The following is a 16,691-nucleotide window of genomic DNA, read 5'->3' on the forward strand; positions in this document are numbered from 1 at the left end:
GACACCTTTTTGCAGCTCTGCCTCACTTAAATCCAATTCACACTCAAGTCAAGACATCACTCTTGTGATGTCGTTGGTCCTCTTTGAGAACAACTGCTCATACATACCCTTTAATCCAGCAATACCACTACTAGGTAACAGACAGGCCTCAAACCCATTGGTGAATTAGGGGGGTGTCTAGCCCAAGCAGATGAAGACATCCTCCAACAGAATGGGCAGATAAGAACAATTTGTTCCTACAGTCATGAAGGTGCCGTGGAGAGCACTTAAAGCTTGATCAGACATTGAAAATGCCAAGGTCATCCACTGCTTCCTGGGCCATGGTCAGCTGTCCTGGCTTTTATCTTGCCACTGAACTCCAATGACTGTGGAAGAGAGTGAGACTGAAGACTCTGTACAACTCTGCCTTACCGAAATCTAATTTATGCACAAGCGAAGACATTATTCCACGATGTCACTGTTCCTCTTAGAAAATGAAGGACAAACAACAATCATGACTAAGTCTGCATCCTAAAGAGATTTTTTTTTAAAAGGAAAGGGACCTATGTGTACAAAAATATTTGCAGCAGCTCTTTGCGGTGGCAAAGAATTGGAAATTGAGAGGATGTCCATCAATTGGGGAATTACTGAACAAGCTGTGGTATAAATGGAAATCTATTGTGCTATAAGAAATGAGTAGGATGAGTTCAGAAAAAAACACCTCGATTTACACTAACCAATGCAAATTGAAATGAGCAGAACGAGGACATTGTACACAGTAACAAGATTGTATGATCAACCGTGAATGACTTAGCTATTCTTAGTAATATAATTCAAGACAATTCCAAAGGACTTATGATGAAAGAACGCTATACACCTCCAGAGAAAACCAAGAGTCTGAATGCAGAGCAACATACATTACTTTCTTTATATTTTTGTGGGGATTTTTTTTGGTCTGTCTTCTTTTACAACATAACTAATATAGAAATGTTTTGCAAGATTGCACATGTGAAACCTATTTCAAATTGCTTTGCATTTCCGGGAGGAGGCAGGAAGATGAATGGAGGGAGAAAATCTGGAACTCAGGCAGGCCCTATAGAACCAAAAAGCAGACCCACGGGCTGAGCTGGTAAACAGGTGTCAAAACATCTACATAGGCAGATAGGCCAGTAGAAAGGCAAGCAACAGGCTGGCAAATAAGGTCACATATTAGTCAATTGATTATGGCCATCTCTCCATGTTAGGCAATAGAGGGATGATGATGAGTGAAAGGGCAACAAAAATAGCCGAGTTCAAATTTGGTCTCAGACAATCACTAGCTGTGTAACCCTGAGCAAGTAACTTAACCTCTGTTTGCCTAATGCACTGGAGAAAGAGATGGCAAACCACTCCAGTATCTTTGCCAAGAAAACCTAATATGGGGCTATAGAATCAGACATGACTAAGCAACAATTTATTTAGACATTACCCTACCATTGAACATTTACATTCCAGTTATAATGAAAATTTCCCAGCATAAATTGACATTTCTAACAACAGTCTCTGGACATGTTGCAAATAATAAATCACCAAGTCAAAGAACATGATTATATTTCTAACTTTTACTACATGCAGCTTGCCCTCCATTAAAAAAAAAAATTGAGGCAGCTAGGTGGCACAGTGGATAAAGTATTGGCCTTGAATTCAGGAGAACTTGAGTTCAAATCTGGCCTCAGACACTTGACACTTACTAGCTGTGTGACCCCGGGCAAGTCACTTAACCTTCATTGCCAAAAAAAAAAAAAAAAATTCAGCAATAGGACTGTTTTCCCACAACCCTGCCAGTTTTGAGTTACATTGCTTTTACTTTCTTTTTTGCCAGCCTGGTAGTAGTAAGGTAGTATCAACATTATTTTGAATTCTTTAGTGATTATTAACTTTTCCCCTTTAAAAATGCCTCCATATTTTTTGACCTTTCCATTGTTCTTGTACATTTTAGATGTCAATTTTTTACCTGTCATTTTTGTCAATTTTCCTAGTCTTTCCTTTTTTGTTCTATCTGTGGAATGGAAAAAATTCTCTCACCTTCACAACTAAGACCAGTATTTTATTTAATTTTCTTCCTTTTGGGCAAAATTATTTTCTGGAACTCATTGTAATACTCCAATTAATTTTTTTTAAATTCCAGTCATAGTTTTGTATTTGTCCTAATATGGGTCATATATACACACACATATATATACATATATATATGTGTGTGTGTGTGTGTGTAGGTTAATTGCCAAATATTCTATGGATTTTTCTATCATATATGGTATATGTATGTTCCTCATACATATAAGAGTTAAGAATGGTATGGGTTAATCTGCTATCCTGTAACCTTGCTGACCCCACTTACTGTCTCCACTGATCTTTTAGCTGAAACAGTGGGATTCCTTACATCCATCCATCCAGCAAGAATGCCATTTTGACCTCTTCATTTTCAAGTTAATGCCCCTAACCTATTTTTTTACTTAATCTTGCTAGAACTTCCAATACTATGTCAAATAAAAGTGGTGAGAACTGCGATTCTTGTTATGTAGCTGTTTTTATCATGTGTGCTTCTTGTTGGCTTATGTTGTCTCTTGAATTAACATATTTATTGTGATGGACCTGTATATGCTAATTTTCTCAGTGTATCTGAGTACAAAAATACTCAATAAAATATGAGTTAATAGCATATAGCAACACACTAAAATTACTATTGCTAACAAGTGAAAGGAATTACTGGTGAGGTACGGATTAGGTTAGATCACCTCTGAGATCTTTTTTGTCTCTCAGACACTGTGGTTTTATCAATGAAAATATCATTAAAGAAACTGAATTACCATCTGCCTTGTTGCTTCACCCTAAGAACCACTAGGGCTTTCCACCTGACTTGCAACTGAAACTTCCTATATACGTTTGTCTCCCCCATTAGAATATGAGCTTGAAAACAGGGATTGTTTTGATTTTCTATTTCTAACCTCCCTTCCCCTCCATAAACACAGTGCTTTACACTTAGAAAGTGCTTAAGTGCTTTTGCACTTGTAACGATTGGAATAACGCCACCTGCTGGATACTTACTGTAGAAGAGTTCTGCCCATGAAGCGAAGGTCTTTGAGGACAAGACCAGGAGTCTTTTCTTTGGTATCAGGAAGTGACGCAGACTAGTGGGAGGAGGAAGGAGGAGACTGGGGGCTCTTTCCTGAGGACGCTGGCGGAGAAGGGAGCTAGAAATGTGCTCTCCCTTTAATAGATAGGAATCTAGGCCTTTCTCTCTCTCTTTACCAAATTCTTATTCTCCTTAATAAATGCTTAAAAGTCTAACTCTTGCTAAAGCTTGTAATTGATTGGCGACCACTCATTAGATATTTTAGACAGTTTAGCTAGAATTTTAACCCTTAACACACTCATTCATATCAAATAAGGCAATAACTACAGTGGAAATCTTTTTTTCCCATCAAGTACAGTCAATGGTTTTCTCTAAGGGATGAATTCTCTGATGGAGACGAAGGTAAGATTTCCGACTGAAAACTTTCCCACACTTATTACATTCAAAGGGCTTCACTGTAGCATGAATTTTCTCATGTTCAGTAAGATTTCCCCTCTGGCTGAAGGATTTCCCACATTCATTACATTCAAAAGGTTTCTCTCCAGTATGAATTCTCTGATGTTTAGTAAGATGTCCTCTTTGGCTGAAGGATTTCCCACATTCATTACACTCATATGGTTTCTCTCCTGTATGAATTCTCTTATGATCAATAAGGTGTCCACTTCGGCTATAGGATTTTCCACATTCATTACATTCAAAGGGTTTTTCTCCAGTATGAATTCTCCGATGTAGAGTAAGGCGAAAATTGTTGCTCAGAGATTTTCCACATTCATTACATTCAAAGGGTTTTTCCCCAGTATGAATTCTCTTATGTTCAGTAAGCTGTCCACTCCAGCAAAAGGACTTCCCACATTCATGACATTCAAAGGGTTTTTCGCCAGTATGAACTCTCTTATGTTCAGTAAGGTGTCCACTACGGCTAAAGGATTTTCCACATTCGTTACATATAAAAGGTTTTTCTCCAGTATGAATTCTCTTATGTTCGGTAAGATGTGCACTACGGCTAAAAGACTTCCCACATTCATTACATTCAAAGGGTTTTTCTCCAGTATGAGTTCTCTTATGCTCAGTAAGGTTGCCTCTCTGGCTGAAGGCTTTCCCACATTCACTACAAGGAAAGGGTTTCTCAGCAGTATGAATTTTCTTGTTATTTGTAAAGGATGAGTTGTTTCTAAAATCTTTCTGACCTTTATTACCAGTGTCTGATGTTTTTTCCTCAACATATTTTCCATAATGTTCATTAAGATCTGAATGATAACAGAATGAATTCCTACACTGATTATATTTGCACATCTTCTCAAAAATAATTCCATGATGCTTAAATTGGTCTGAATACTTATTAAAGTTTTCTACAGGTTTATCATACTTATACATACTTCCCTCTGTATCAACTCTCTGTTGGACAAAAAGGACTGGTCCCAGACTAAAGTTTGTTTCAAATGTATTACATTCATCAACATTAACCTTAGTAGAAACTTTTCTGGGGATAACTGTCACTTGATGAGACTGCCTTTCCTGGTAACACTTTTGTTGATTTAACTTGAGATTACATTCCCAGACTTCTCCTAGCTTGGAAATCCAGGAACCATTCTTGAGTCCTTCCTCAAAGGGCTCTCCCATAGAAATGCTCTGTGTTGAAGGTGACTCCATTGTTTCACAGCCAGTTTCCCAACTAATAGACTCTGAAAGGAAAAAAAAGATCAATATTAATTTTTCTTTGTGCTGAGAGAAAGGAAACTACTTTACAGTAAATTTTAGATTCTGCCTCCTCTAAAAAGGAAAATGATTAACATGGAAAGAACAGAACAAACACTGGTGAGAAAAAAAACAAAATTCTAGATATTTGAGAAGATAATAACAACACCAAGATGCTTGAAAAAAGCTTTAGTATCCAAATTAATTACTTAAAAGGAACTGAAAGAACATGTTGATGCCGTCAAAGAACCACAGTTGTTAATCTTTGGGAAAATGACAGTATTTACAAAAAGGAGAAACGAATTGATTCAGGAAACCAAAGAAAAGCCTAATGCCAATCTCTAACAAATTCTGGAATTCATTAGCAAACATATATATCTTTTTTTAAAAACATACCGAAGATTCAATTACAATAAATCCTTCAAAAAATCTTTATTTTCTTAAGTTATTAGATTTCTAACCTAGCTGATTATGTGGATATCACTTATTTAAATTTCAGACAAGTTTTTTTTTTTTAAACATTTACTTACTCCCATCAGCTAATGTTTTTACTTATATTTCTCATCCTGAAGTGGTTTTTTTTGTTGTTGTTTTTTTGGTGAGGCAATTGGGGTTAAGTGACTTGCCCAGGGTCACACAGCTAGTAAGTGTCAAGGGTCTAAGGCCGGATTTGAACTCAGGTCCTCCTGAATCCAGGGCTTGTGCTCTATCCACTGCGCCACCTAGCTCCTCCTCAGGCAAGTTTTTTACATAGTCTTTCAATATATCTTTTTGGACAAGACAAAAAAACAACAAAGCCAACAAGTTCATTAGATAACAGCACAAGTAGGTAGTGAGCTTAATTATCGGATCCTTAAAAGAATTTTGGATAATGGACTAATGTCAACCAAGATGGAAGTCCCCAGTGGCTTCATATATGGCCCTGTCCCTGTCAACATAATCAACAACAATTTCAATGAAAATAAAACAGGTTACCTTACGCATTTTGCAGATAACACAAAATTACCGTTTATGTGTTCATTATGGGTATGCAATATTTTAGGAGGGATATTGATCAACTGCATCATATCTATAGGAATGCTACAAAAACCGTATCCCAGGAATGACTCAAAGAAATGCCGTTGTTCAGCTTAAAGACAACTTAGGAGAGATAGGTTATTTTCAAATATTTTTAAAAACTGCTATATAGAATAGACTTCTGATTTGTACCTATGGTGTAAAACTAGGATCACTCTTTACAGTCTCACAGTAAGGCCCCCAAAGTGATATAAAGAGTGCCACTGTGTGCATAGCAACATATCTCATCATGCCTGGTCAGCGGAAGGGAGAAGGAATAAAGAGCACAAAGCTAATGATCCAAAGCCATGCTTCAGGCAGGCAAACTGCATGAGCCAAACAGGCATTTTGTTGATGCCTATTATTTCCCTTTGGATGCCTGGATTCTATGCCCACTTTCCTGAACTTACCACTTCATCCTTCAGATCCTTTCTTTGGATCTGGCATTAACTTGTTTGACTACTCTCAGCTTCCATTGAAGTCTCTCTCCACTGGTGACTGGACCAGGCCATTTTTCCTCAAGAGGAATCTTTCCTCTGGGTCTCCTATGTCTGACTGCCTTAATATCCAGTACAAGTTAGCTCCTGAGAGGACCTAAAAGGTATTATTTACTACATACTCCAACAAATCTTTCCCTCTACCCATTGCTCAGACAATAGCTCAAGACACCTCTTGCCTCCGTAAGCATTCTAGGTTGGGGGCTGCAAAGACCTGTTGCTATAATAAAAATCGAAGTTGATCTCCCCAAACTATGCTCTCAAAGGGGCATTTGTAGCCTTGTAGGAAACCAATGGGCTGCTCCAGAAACAGATAAAGTCAAGTGTTTACCCAGGCATCTCAATGACTCCCTAAATTGTTTTACTGCCCAGAAAGAGGCTTTTCCAAGGCTTCTAGCCCAAGGAAATGATTCATCTATCCTCATTCTTGGCACTCCCTGGAGCCTGGGTAGAGATGACTTTCCTTGCCATGTCATGCTGTATGAGATGAGGCAGTGTCCAGTAAAAGGGAGGCAAAAGTCTTGCTCTCTTTGCCCTTTTCAGACTGAGTTGCTTAGATGTGGATCTGGGCGCCATATTTAAAGAAGGGCACTGACACACTGGGACATGCCCAGAGGAGGGTGATGAAAATGATGGAAAGACAAGCAAAGTTCAATTCAGAGAAATGGGGATAATTCCCTTGAAGCAGAGAAGACCCCAGGAAGAATATGACAGGTGTTTTCAGGTGTCTTAAAGGCTGTCATTTGGAAAAGGGATTAGGCTTGTTCTACTTGACCCCAGGTTGTGGATCTAGGTACAAAGGGTAGAAGTTACAAAGAGGAAACATAAGCCATGAAGGACCAACACTACCACAAGCAGCAGAAAGGCCTAAGAAGAGTCAGATTCGAGAAAAGAATCTTGTTTAGTCTGAAGATAGGTAGACAGCAACATGTCGCTGAGTCATTTTAGTTGTGTCTGATTCTTCATAACCTTACTAGAGGTTTTCTTCGCAAAGAAGGGTTTGCCATTTTCTTCTCCAGTTCATTTTACAGATGAGGGAACTGAGCAAACAGGGTTAAGTGACTTGCTCAGGGTTACACAGTAAGCATCTGAGGACACATTTGGACTCAGGAAGAAGAGTTTCCTGATTCCCAGCTCAATGCTCTATCAACCATGGTGCCACCAAGCAATATACTGTGGGGAAAAGTCCTGGAATTGGAATTAGACAAAGTCAATTCATTACAGATACAATTCTCACCAACAGGAAAGAACTGGTTGTTTGTATGGAAATGATGGGAACATTGAAGGGGGTGGAGATGTGATCACTCCCTCTTATCAAGTCTGTGACAAAGAAAGAGAAAAAAGGCCACATCTGACTAAAACTCTCTTTTTGGAAAGCAAATTTCAAAGGATGCAGGGGAAAGGATAGATAATACCCCAGGGTCTCTATCTGGTGGGGAAATTAGCCTATGAGGGATGATAGATGTTCAGGAATTATATTCTGAAGACAAAAAGGTTAAAAATTCCAGTAAGGAAAAATGGGAGTTATTTTTAAATAACCTATTTAGATGAATGGGGAACTCACCAACCAAATTAAGACTTGAAAAAAATATATACGGAAAATGGAAGTAAGGATAGGTAACAAAGGATGAATATTCTATAAAAATATAGCACGGGGGCAGCTAGGTGGCACAAGTAGATAAAGCAGCGGCCCTGGATTCAGGAGGACCTGAGTTCAAATCTGACCTCAGCCATTTGACACTTACTACCTGTGTGACTCTGGGCAAGTCACTTAACTCTTATTGCCCCGCCAAAAATAAATAAATAAATAAATAAAATAAAAGCATGGCACGGTCTCATCAAAATGATGTGAGGAATGCTCAAGCTCTGAATGGCTTGTATCTGGGAAGAGAAGCTTAGCACACAAAAAATGGGGCAGGGTTTTCCCTGTACCTCTATTGGTTCAGTACTTTCTAGTGGTGGAAGGGATAAGACTGCTGCTGGGGCAGGAGCCTGACAGGAGAGAGATAGTCAAGTTGCTTAAGGCTTATTTTAGGTTCACTTTTTTCTGAGAAAGAAAATCATCTTTTCATTGAAAATGATAAAATAAAAACACTCAGAAAATAAATGTCTTGCAATGTCTTTGGCTCTGTCAAATGATTTAATATTAGAAACTTACATGGCCGTGCCAATGAAAAGTCACCGAATAAGATGTTTATACATCAGCTTAACTCCTCTCTACCCTAGCCAAACTGGATTACTTGCCATCCAGGTTACCTGGCCTTACCATCTTTCCTGTTGCTGACCCCTCCAGACGCTTCAGCATTGCCATGACCCCTGCAGGGCTCAGCACTGTAGCTGAATTCTCTTATATACCATCTCCCCAATTTGGAGCAGGGCCTATATGACTTATTTGTACTTTCAGTGTCTTGCCTACAATAAGTCCTTAAAAATATTTCCATTTATTTATTTGTTCATTCATTCGTTCAATTGTTCATTCATTCATTCATTCATGTGGGATGTTGTAGAGAGACTCTTTTTGGGTACTATTGAAGAAATGACTCCTGAGAAATGATCCCTGTCAAGTCTAAGGTTCTGTGATTGTGAAATGTTTAAATCATGTAATCTACTGATACTATTATGAAAATCAAAGATGACTTGAAGGAGCATTTCCCATAGAATAGTGAAACTGGAAGCCAGTTTGCAAGATTCTTTTGTGTGTGAGGCAATTGGGGTTAAGTGACTTGCCCAGGGTCACACAGCTAGTAAGTGTCAAGTGTCTGAGGCCAGATTTGAACTCAGGTCCTCCTGACTCCAGGGCCAGTGCTCTATCCGCTGTGCCACCTAGCTGCCCCTTGCAAGATTCTTACCATCAGAGTGAGATTTGAAGAAATGGAGAAGGTCGGTATAGATTATGTTTGAAGAATCTGACAGTATAAAGAATGAAACAAATTGGAAGGCAGATTAAAAAAAACAACCCAGCAGTGTCTGGCAAAGATAGGAAAATACACACACAGAGAGATGTGTATATATCCACACATGCATGCATATATATATATATATATATATATATATACACACACACGCACACACACACACACACATACATTTATATCACCTAGATTATATACGCATATTTATGTTCAAAATACATATCTGAAGCCAAAGTATTAAATAAAATACATATGTGAAAGCAGAAGGAAAGGAAAATTTGGCAAGTTTAAGGATCCAGGAAGAGAAGAAAAACTATGGGAGAGGGTGGGAAAGAACAGGTGTGGAGTAAAGGTGAAAGAGCTGTCAGTGTGTGCACAGGACCTCAGCCCAAGTCCCAGTGACCCCTTCATGGGCCCAACTATCTAAGGGCCCTTCTGGACCCGACATTCTGCAGGCTACAAGTAAGTTCTTGCTGGCCTGAGAAGGGCCCACAAGCCACTATTAAGTCCTGGACTTCCAAGCTCCTCGCAATGACTCCTAACAGCCTGGGTTCATTCATTACCTGGGCGGGAGACTCTTGGGAATTTTCTTTCCAACATCCATGGTAGGACTCCTCTCTCCAAATGGGAGATCACCTCTGGTTTGGAAACTGGAAACCCTGCTCATGAGGAAAGAAGTGGGAAAGGGCATTGACCAGGGCCATTCCGCATTCAATCCTAGGCTCTTCCTCTTCAGGAACAAAGGTCCAGAGAGGGTTGGAGAGATAAGATGGGTCACAGTGAATTTGCCCTCAAAGACTTAATCCTTGATAGCAAGAAGGTGATCTTTTCTCTAATTTTCTGATCTGGTGCCTAAGTAAGAAATCTTTGACCTGGAGGAACAAAGAATGGGAAAGGTGCGGCCTTAGGGATATTACCGGGAAGCTTCTAATTACTCAGTTAAATGAAACAAAGACTTTTCACTCAGGAACAAGGACAGAAACAACTTCTCTCAGTTGAAATAGTTTGGGGATTGTCCCTTATTATAGCCCAAAGTCAGCTAAGTCAGTCTATAGCCAAGTGAACATGCAAAGACATTCCAACGCACAGATTCTGAGAGGAGAAAAGTGGACCTCACCCAAGGAGACCAGATTCCTGTAGTTCTCCAGCATCACATCCCTGTACAATTCCCTCTGAGCAGGGTTCAGTTGTCCCCACTCTTCTTGGGTAAAGTCCACAGCCACATCTTTGAATGTCACTGATTCCTGAAACAACAAACATACATTCCTGTTCATCCAAGGATCTTCTCTCATATGGCTCTTGGGAAGACAAGAAGTCAGTCAGTTCTGTAGGGTACGGATTCCATATTACTTGTGGTTCTGAATATTTCTAATCAAGTATCTCCTGAAGGTCAAAATATTTAACTTTGTCTCAGACTTGTTAGTACATTGATGATTCTGCTCTATTAGTGGCACCCCAAGTGAGTCCTCTATTTCCATTCATTTGAACCTTAAGAGTCAAACATTGGGGCAGCTAGATGGCGCAGTGGATAGAGCACCGGCCCTGGAGTCAGGAGTACCTGAGTTCAAATCCGGCCTCAGACACTTAACATTTACTAGCTGTGTGACCCTGGGCAAGTCACTTGACCCCAATTGCCTCACTAAAAATAAATAAATAAATAAATAAATAAATAAATAAATGAATGAATGAATGAATGAATGAATGAATGAATGAATGAATGAATGAGTCAAACATCTATTAGTTTGCCTCCACTAACTCCTCACGGTTAAAGATAAAACTGGAAAGTACTGTCTTCCCAAATCCATAGCTCCTAGGAAGGATTCCCAAATCCTTTCACAGTAACAGAAAGCCCAGGCAAATAGGAAGCGGGAGTCTGTTACTATAGCACATGAAGGAGATAACTGTATAGACTACAAGACTACAAAGGCCACAAGATAAAATCAATCTAACTAGTAGGCTTATACCCCAAGGAGGTCCAAACCAGAAAGAAAGGCCTAGCATACGTACCAGTGTGTTCACGGCAGCACTTTTTGTAATAACAAAGAACTGAAAACAAAGTGGGGAGCCCATTACCTGGGGAATGACTGAACAAACTGTGGCCATTAGATGCTATGGAATTTTACTCTGTGTTAAGAAATAATATGTGGAATTCAGAAAGAACACAGGAAAATTTACAAAAACAGATGCAGAATCACGAGCGCATTATACACAGTGATAATAGTAACATAAGTGAAAAGAACAAGAAAATGCAGCTGAATTCTGAGTAATTGTAACAACCAGCCTTGGTCCTAGAGAAGGCATGAGACAAAGCTCTCTTCTCTTAACAGAGAAAGAAAACTTTGGGGGCACAATGCTGCATACACTGTCAGATGCAAGCTCAGCATCGGTCATTTTGACTTCTTTCTTACCCAGTTCAAATGCAGAAATACGTTTAATGTGATGGTACATATATAACCTATATCAGATTGCTTTCTGTCTTGGGGAAGGGAGGAGGAAAGGGAGGGAAGGAGAAAAATTATGAACTAAAAATCTTACGAAAACAAATGTTGAAAACTATCATTACAAGTAACTGGAAAATAGGGGGCAGCTAGCTGGCACAGTGGATAAAGCACCGGCCCTGGATTCAGGAGGACCTGAGTTCAAATCCAGCCTCAGACACTTGACACTTACTAGCTGTGTGACTCTGGCCAATTGAGTCACTTAACCCTCATTGCTCTGCAAAAAAACAAAACAAACAAAAACAAAAAATAATAAAATATTTTTATGATTTAAAAAAATAAAAAATAAAAACACAAATAAACACAAAAACAAAACAAAAAACCCCAAAGTAGAGTCTAAAGCTACAGGGAGGGGCTAGATAAAAAAATGACTGTCATATAAGAGATTATATTTGAAGAATGACTGATACTATTATGATACTACTGGGAATCAACAAGGCCATTCTCACACACAGTTCCAAGCTAATTGGCTGGTAACACTGATTGACAGGATCCACAGACCACAGATACAACTTCAAGGGGCAGAAGTCACATGTTTTCTTTTCAGGCCAGAGCTCACAAAGTCCCTCCCAGGAGGGGATGTCATTCCAATTCTTACACTGGGGGGGGCAGCGGCATCCAGGGATGGGTTTGCTAAAATTTGAGAGGCAATAGGCAAAGGGAGAAAGGAGTCAAGAATAGAGGACAGCAGAGAGTTACCCTGGTTCACAACCCAGTAGAGATTGGGAAAGGAAGAGAGCAAGTGCAGGGGGATGGCCTGGGAGAGGATGGAAGGGTGAGAAATGGAGATCATGGGAGGAAGAACAGAGTTACAGACAAGGAGGCTAAGGGAAAGACAAATGGTTAGAACCAGTTGAAGAAATTTTCTGCCGACATCGTTGGAGAGCTTCTGTGGGTGATGAAGGTTCAGAGAATGGGTCGATCTCTGTGTGTGGGTGAAGTGGGGCGGAAGAGGAGGTCATGGAAATGGAGCGGATTCAGGGATGGAGAAATGATTTGCCCATCTGACATCCCCAGTATGAAGACAGGAGTGGAGAGATACTGTCAGCCAAACGAGGAAGAGACTGGGTGATAAATCAGACCTTGAAGGGAGCGCACAGCTTGTTTGTATCTAGTTATTTACATGTTGTCTCCTCGTTAGAATGGGAACTCCTTGAGGAGTGTTTTTGTCTTTCTTGATAGCCCAGTACTGAGCACAGCGCCTGGACCACTGAAGGTCACTTCATAAATGCCTGCTGTTTGCTTTAATGATTGCAGTCAGTAATAGGAACACATTAGTTCATAGAAACGTGGGAAAATGAGAATGAACTGATAGAAAATGAGGAAACCGTAACAATTGCAATTACTTAAATGAATGCAGAACCCCAGAAATCAGATCAAATGCAATAATGCTGGCTCAACATTGGTTCCAAATAATCAAAGTTGGGAGACAGGCTGGTGCTGTTGAAAAAGTGTTGAATTTAAAAGTCAGAGGACTTGGGTCAAATCCTAGCCATGCACCCTTGAGCAAGTCACTTAGCTCAACTAAGTCAACTCTCCTTTGTCCCGGTCACAGCTATAAATTTGTAGGAATCTTGATAAGAATGACCCTTCTAAATTCTTGTTAGGGCAATAAAAATTGAGTCTGGGGTGAAGATTAATAGTTAACCCAAGGGGGACAGCTAGGTGGTACAGTGGATAAAGCACCAGCCCTGGATTCAGGAGGACCTGAGTTCAAATCCAGCCTCAGACACTTGATACTTACTAGTTGTGTGACCCTAAGCAAGTCACTTAACCCTGATTGCCCCACAAAAAATGAAAAAAAAAAAAAAGTTAACACTAGGGCAGCTAAGTGGCACAGCGAATAAAGCACCGGCCCTGGATTCAGGAGGACCCGAGTTCAAATCCAGCCTCAGACACTTGATACTTACTAGCTGTGTGACCCTAAGCAAGTCACTTAACCCTCACTGCTCTGCAAAAATAGAAAAAAAGAAAAAAGGAGGGAGAAGGGGAAGGGAGAAAAAAGACATATTGCCCTGAGGGAGAGACAGGGGACAGCATGGAGCAGACAGATCAGGGTGCACCAACACCATGGCTACCACCTCCCCTTGGATGCTGGTGGAACCAGCCTAGCACCCTGAACCCAAGAGCCTCAGAAAAGCAATGCTTCCAGCCCAGTGTCCTCAGTCACCATCCCACAGCCTGGCCACTGCACCTTCAGGGGCTATAACAGCCCCAGCCACTGAAGACCCAGAAGAGAGAGTTCTTGCTCCCAAAGTCTTGGCCCCATCAATTGGTTTGACATCACAAACTCAGAGCGATTTTATCACTAGAAAAGATGTTAAAAGAAGCAAGACCATCTCAGCCTAAGGACCACATGACCTTGCCATGTGACTTGAAGCTAAAACCTTCCAGGTATATCATCGTCATGTATTAGGATGTGAGCTCCCTGAAAACAAGGACTGGCTGGCTAACTGTTCTACTTGCATCCACTGCTTTGCACATACTAAGTGCTTCTTGATAGATGCTCATTCACTCACTCATTCATTCCACTTGGCACTACTATCTTTCTAGTGAAGCTGAAAGTTCCTTGTCTGAAAAGATGGGGACTTTTCCATCTGAGCAGGTAGTGGACCAGAATGCCTTTGTGAATTAGCTGGGTGAGGTCAGGGAGGTCATACACTAGGCAAGTAGGAAGCATGTTGCAGTCTCTTGGGTTACAGTAAATGAGAAACGAAGGTGTCCTTCTTTGAGAATCTTTTTGTGTGTGTGTGTGAGGCAATTGGGGTTAAGTGACTTGCCCAGGGTCACACAGCTAGTAAGTGTTAAGTGTCTGAGGCCAGATTTGAACTCAGGTCCTCCTGAATCCAGGGCTGGTGCTTTATCCACTGCACCACCTAGCTGCCCCGGTTATCATTTCAAGAAAGAGGAAACTCCAACTCACCTGGCATATTGCCGTTAGAATCACAGGGACCATTCCTTTCTCCTCCATACTTCTTTCTAGAAGAGCGGACCCTTTAAAAGGCAGACCTGTGAAAGAGAAAGGAAGCTTTAGAAAGACTAGACCCATGAACACAGACTCATAGATTTAGAGCTGGCAGGGGTCTCAGAGACCTTCTAGTCCAACCCCTTCATTTTACAGATGAGGAAACTGAGGCCCAGAGAGAGAAAATGACCTGCCCAAGGTCACAGTGCTTATAAGTGACTGAGACGGGGCGGCTAGGTGGCACAGTGGATAGATAAAGCACCGGCCCTGGATTCAGGAGGACCTGAGTTCAAATCCGACCTCAGACACTTAAACCTACTAGCTGTGTGACCCTGGAAAAGTCACTTAACCCCCATTGCCTTCAAAAACAAACAAACAAACAAAAATAAGTGACTGAGGAGAGATTTGATTGAGTCCAGGCCCTCTGGCTCGAAATCTAGTCCCTTGAAATGCACATACTTCAAGTTTCTAGCGGAGAGTGAAAGGCTCACAGATTTTCACTTAGAAGGAATCTCGGGAAAAGTCTTCATTTTATATATGAGTCTGAGGAGATTAAATGACGTACCCAAAGTCATACAGGAAGCAAGCAGAAAGGCCTGGCTTCAACCCCAAGTTCTTCAAATACAGAGCTCCTATTCATGCACCACACAGCCGGTGGAAATTCCTATACCCCCCACGCCCAAGATGAAAGAGAAGGGGCACAGCTCCGCTACTTGGATAGGCGGAAGACACACAAGTTCCTGAAGGGCAGCCACAAACCACCAATGTCCGGCTCTCCTCTTCCACTGGGGCAGAGGTTCAGCCCAAAGCAGCAGGCATGAAAAGGTATCTCACTGAGGCTTCCTCAGTCCCCCAAATGAAGACTCAGAAGCAGGGAGTGGGCCTGGGACCAAGCTTATCTGCCAGTAGGAATCTTCCCTGCTGTCCCTCTGTCTGTCTAACCGTCAGTCCATTCATCCATCCCAGCCAGGAGGAGGGATTTTGAAACATGGAGTCTGAATTGGAGAAGGAAGTGCAGGAAAATGAAGAAGAACGTGAGGACGGGGAAGAGGAAAAGGGAAAGAGAGGGAAGGAGGAAGGGGGGAAGGAGAGTGAGAAGGGGAAGTAAAGTTAAGTGGGGAAAAGATAGGGTCCTCTGTCCTGCTTCTGTTTCCTGAGGCACGAGGTAGTATGGGGGTGGGGTGGAGTGGTGAACTCGGAGTCAAGATGAGCTGAGTTCAAATCCAGCCTCGGACGCTGACTAGCCGTCTGAGCCTGTCACTTAGCCCGGGGCCCCGTTTCCTCAGCTGTAAGATGGGAATAGTATCAGCACCTACCTCCTGGGTTGTTGTGAGGTTCGATTGCGGGAATATTGGTAAAGAGCTGTATAAATGCTGGTTATTATTAAGAGGAGGGGGAGAAAGAGCTTATGGCAGATGCTAAATCAATGTTTTTTTACTGACTAAATGAGGAAAGGAAGGGAGAAGAGAAGACGCGGAGGAAGGGACGCCGCTCTGGTTCCCAGGGTCCTGAGGACACGCCACATACACACCGCGGCCGCAGTATCCGCGGGGGGAGACCCAAGGAACAAATGGAAGACGAGGAGGAGGAAACGGAAGTCCCGCCCAGGTGACTCATATTTCCGAGAACATTTACACCTCCCCTTGCCTGGTGCGGCGTCAGTTTCTATGGCAACTGGCCGGTTTCCCCCCCCCCCCGGGGTGAACAAGAGCTCTGTGCAGTGGCTTCTGGGAAACGTAGTCCCAGCCGCTGCTGCGCATGCTCAGTTAACAGCCTAGGCAACAGCTCAGGTGAAAAGCAGGACTTCCATCCAAGTGAGGCAAACAGGATGCAAACTCAGGTGTCGCAGGTGCGATTGCTAGCTCTGCTCCTCACACGCCTCGTGGCATCGGGAGAGTCCCTTTGATCTCTAGACCTCAGTTCTCCCTTTTGTAAAATTAGTGGGTTTTGACTCGATGCTCTCCAAGGATCCCGTGA

The 16,691-nt window shown here is 41.6% G+C and overlaps 1 protein-coding gene across 2 annotated transcripts; it reads right to left on the bottom strand.

The window, feature by feature from the left end:
• Positions 1–3,343: 3,343 nt before the first annotated feature.
• LOC122751117 (zinc finger protein 501-like) lies at positions 3,344–16,267 on the bottom strand. 2 transcript variants are annotated; one of them, XM_043998057.1, is made up of 5 exons: positions 16,031–16,267; positions 14,673–14,758; positions 10,369–10,495; positions 9,815–9,910; positions 3,344–4,773 (listed from the first exon to the last, which is right to left on the bottom strand). In XM_043998057.1, the coding sequence occupies exons 2-5, from the start codon at positions 14,718–14,720 to the stop codon at positions 3,440–3,442; spliced, it is 1,605 nt and encodes a 534-aa protein (XP_043853992.1). In that variant the 5' UTR covers positions 14,721–14,758; positions 16,031–16,267; the 3' UTR covers positions 3,344–3,439. The 2 variants fall into 2 exon arrangements, with proteins under 2 accessions (XP_043853992.1, XP_043853993.1); XM_043998058.1 differs by lacking the exon at positions 9,815–9,910.
• Between the last annotated feature and the right edge of the window lie 424 nt (positions 16,268–16,691).

Source organism: Dromiciops gliroides, chromosome 3 (assembly GCF_019393635.1).
Source record: "Dromiciops gliroides isolate mDroGli1 chromosome 3, mDroGli1.pri, whole genome shotgun sequence".
NCBI classification, from domain to species: domain Eukaryota; kingdom Metazoa; phylum Chordata; class Mammalia; order Microbiotheria; family Microbiotheriidae; genus Dromiciops; species Dromiciops gliroides.

Excerpts from the sequence above, each read along its gene's own strand:
- LOC122751117 (XM_043998057.1), bottom strand. The coding sequence starts at position 14,720 with ATGGAGGAGAAAGGAATGGTCCCTGTGATTCTAACGGCAATATGCCAG. Across the intron at positions 10,496-14,672 it reads TTCTAACGGCAATATGCCAG|GAATCAGTGACATTCAAAGA; the intron begins GTGAGTTGGAGT and ends TTGTTGTTTCAG. Across the intron at positions 9,911-10,368 it reads CAGGAATCTGGTCTCCTTGG|GGTTTCCAGTTTCCAAACCA; the intron begins GTGAGGTCCACT and ends CCTCATGAGCAG.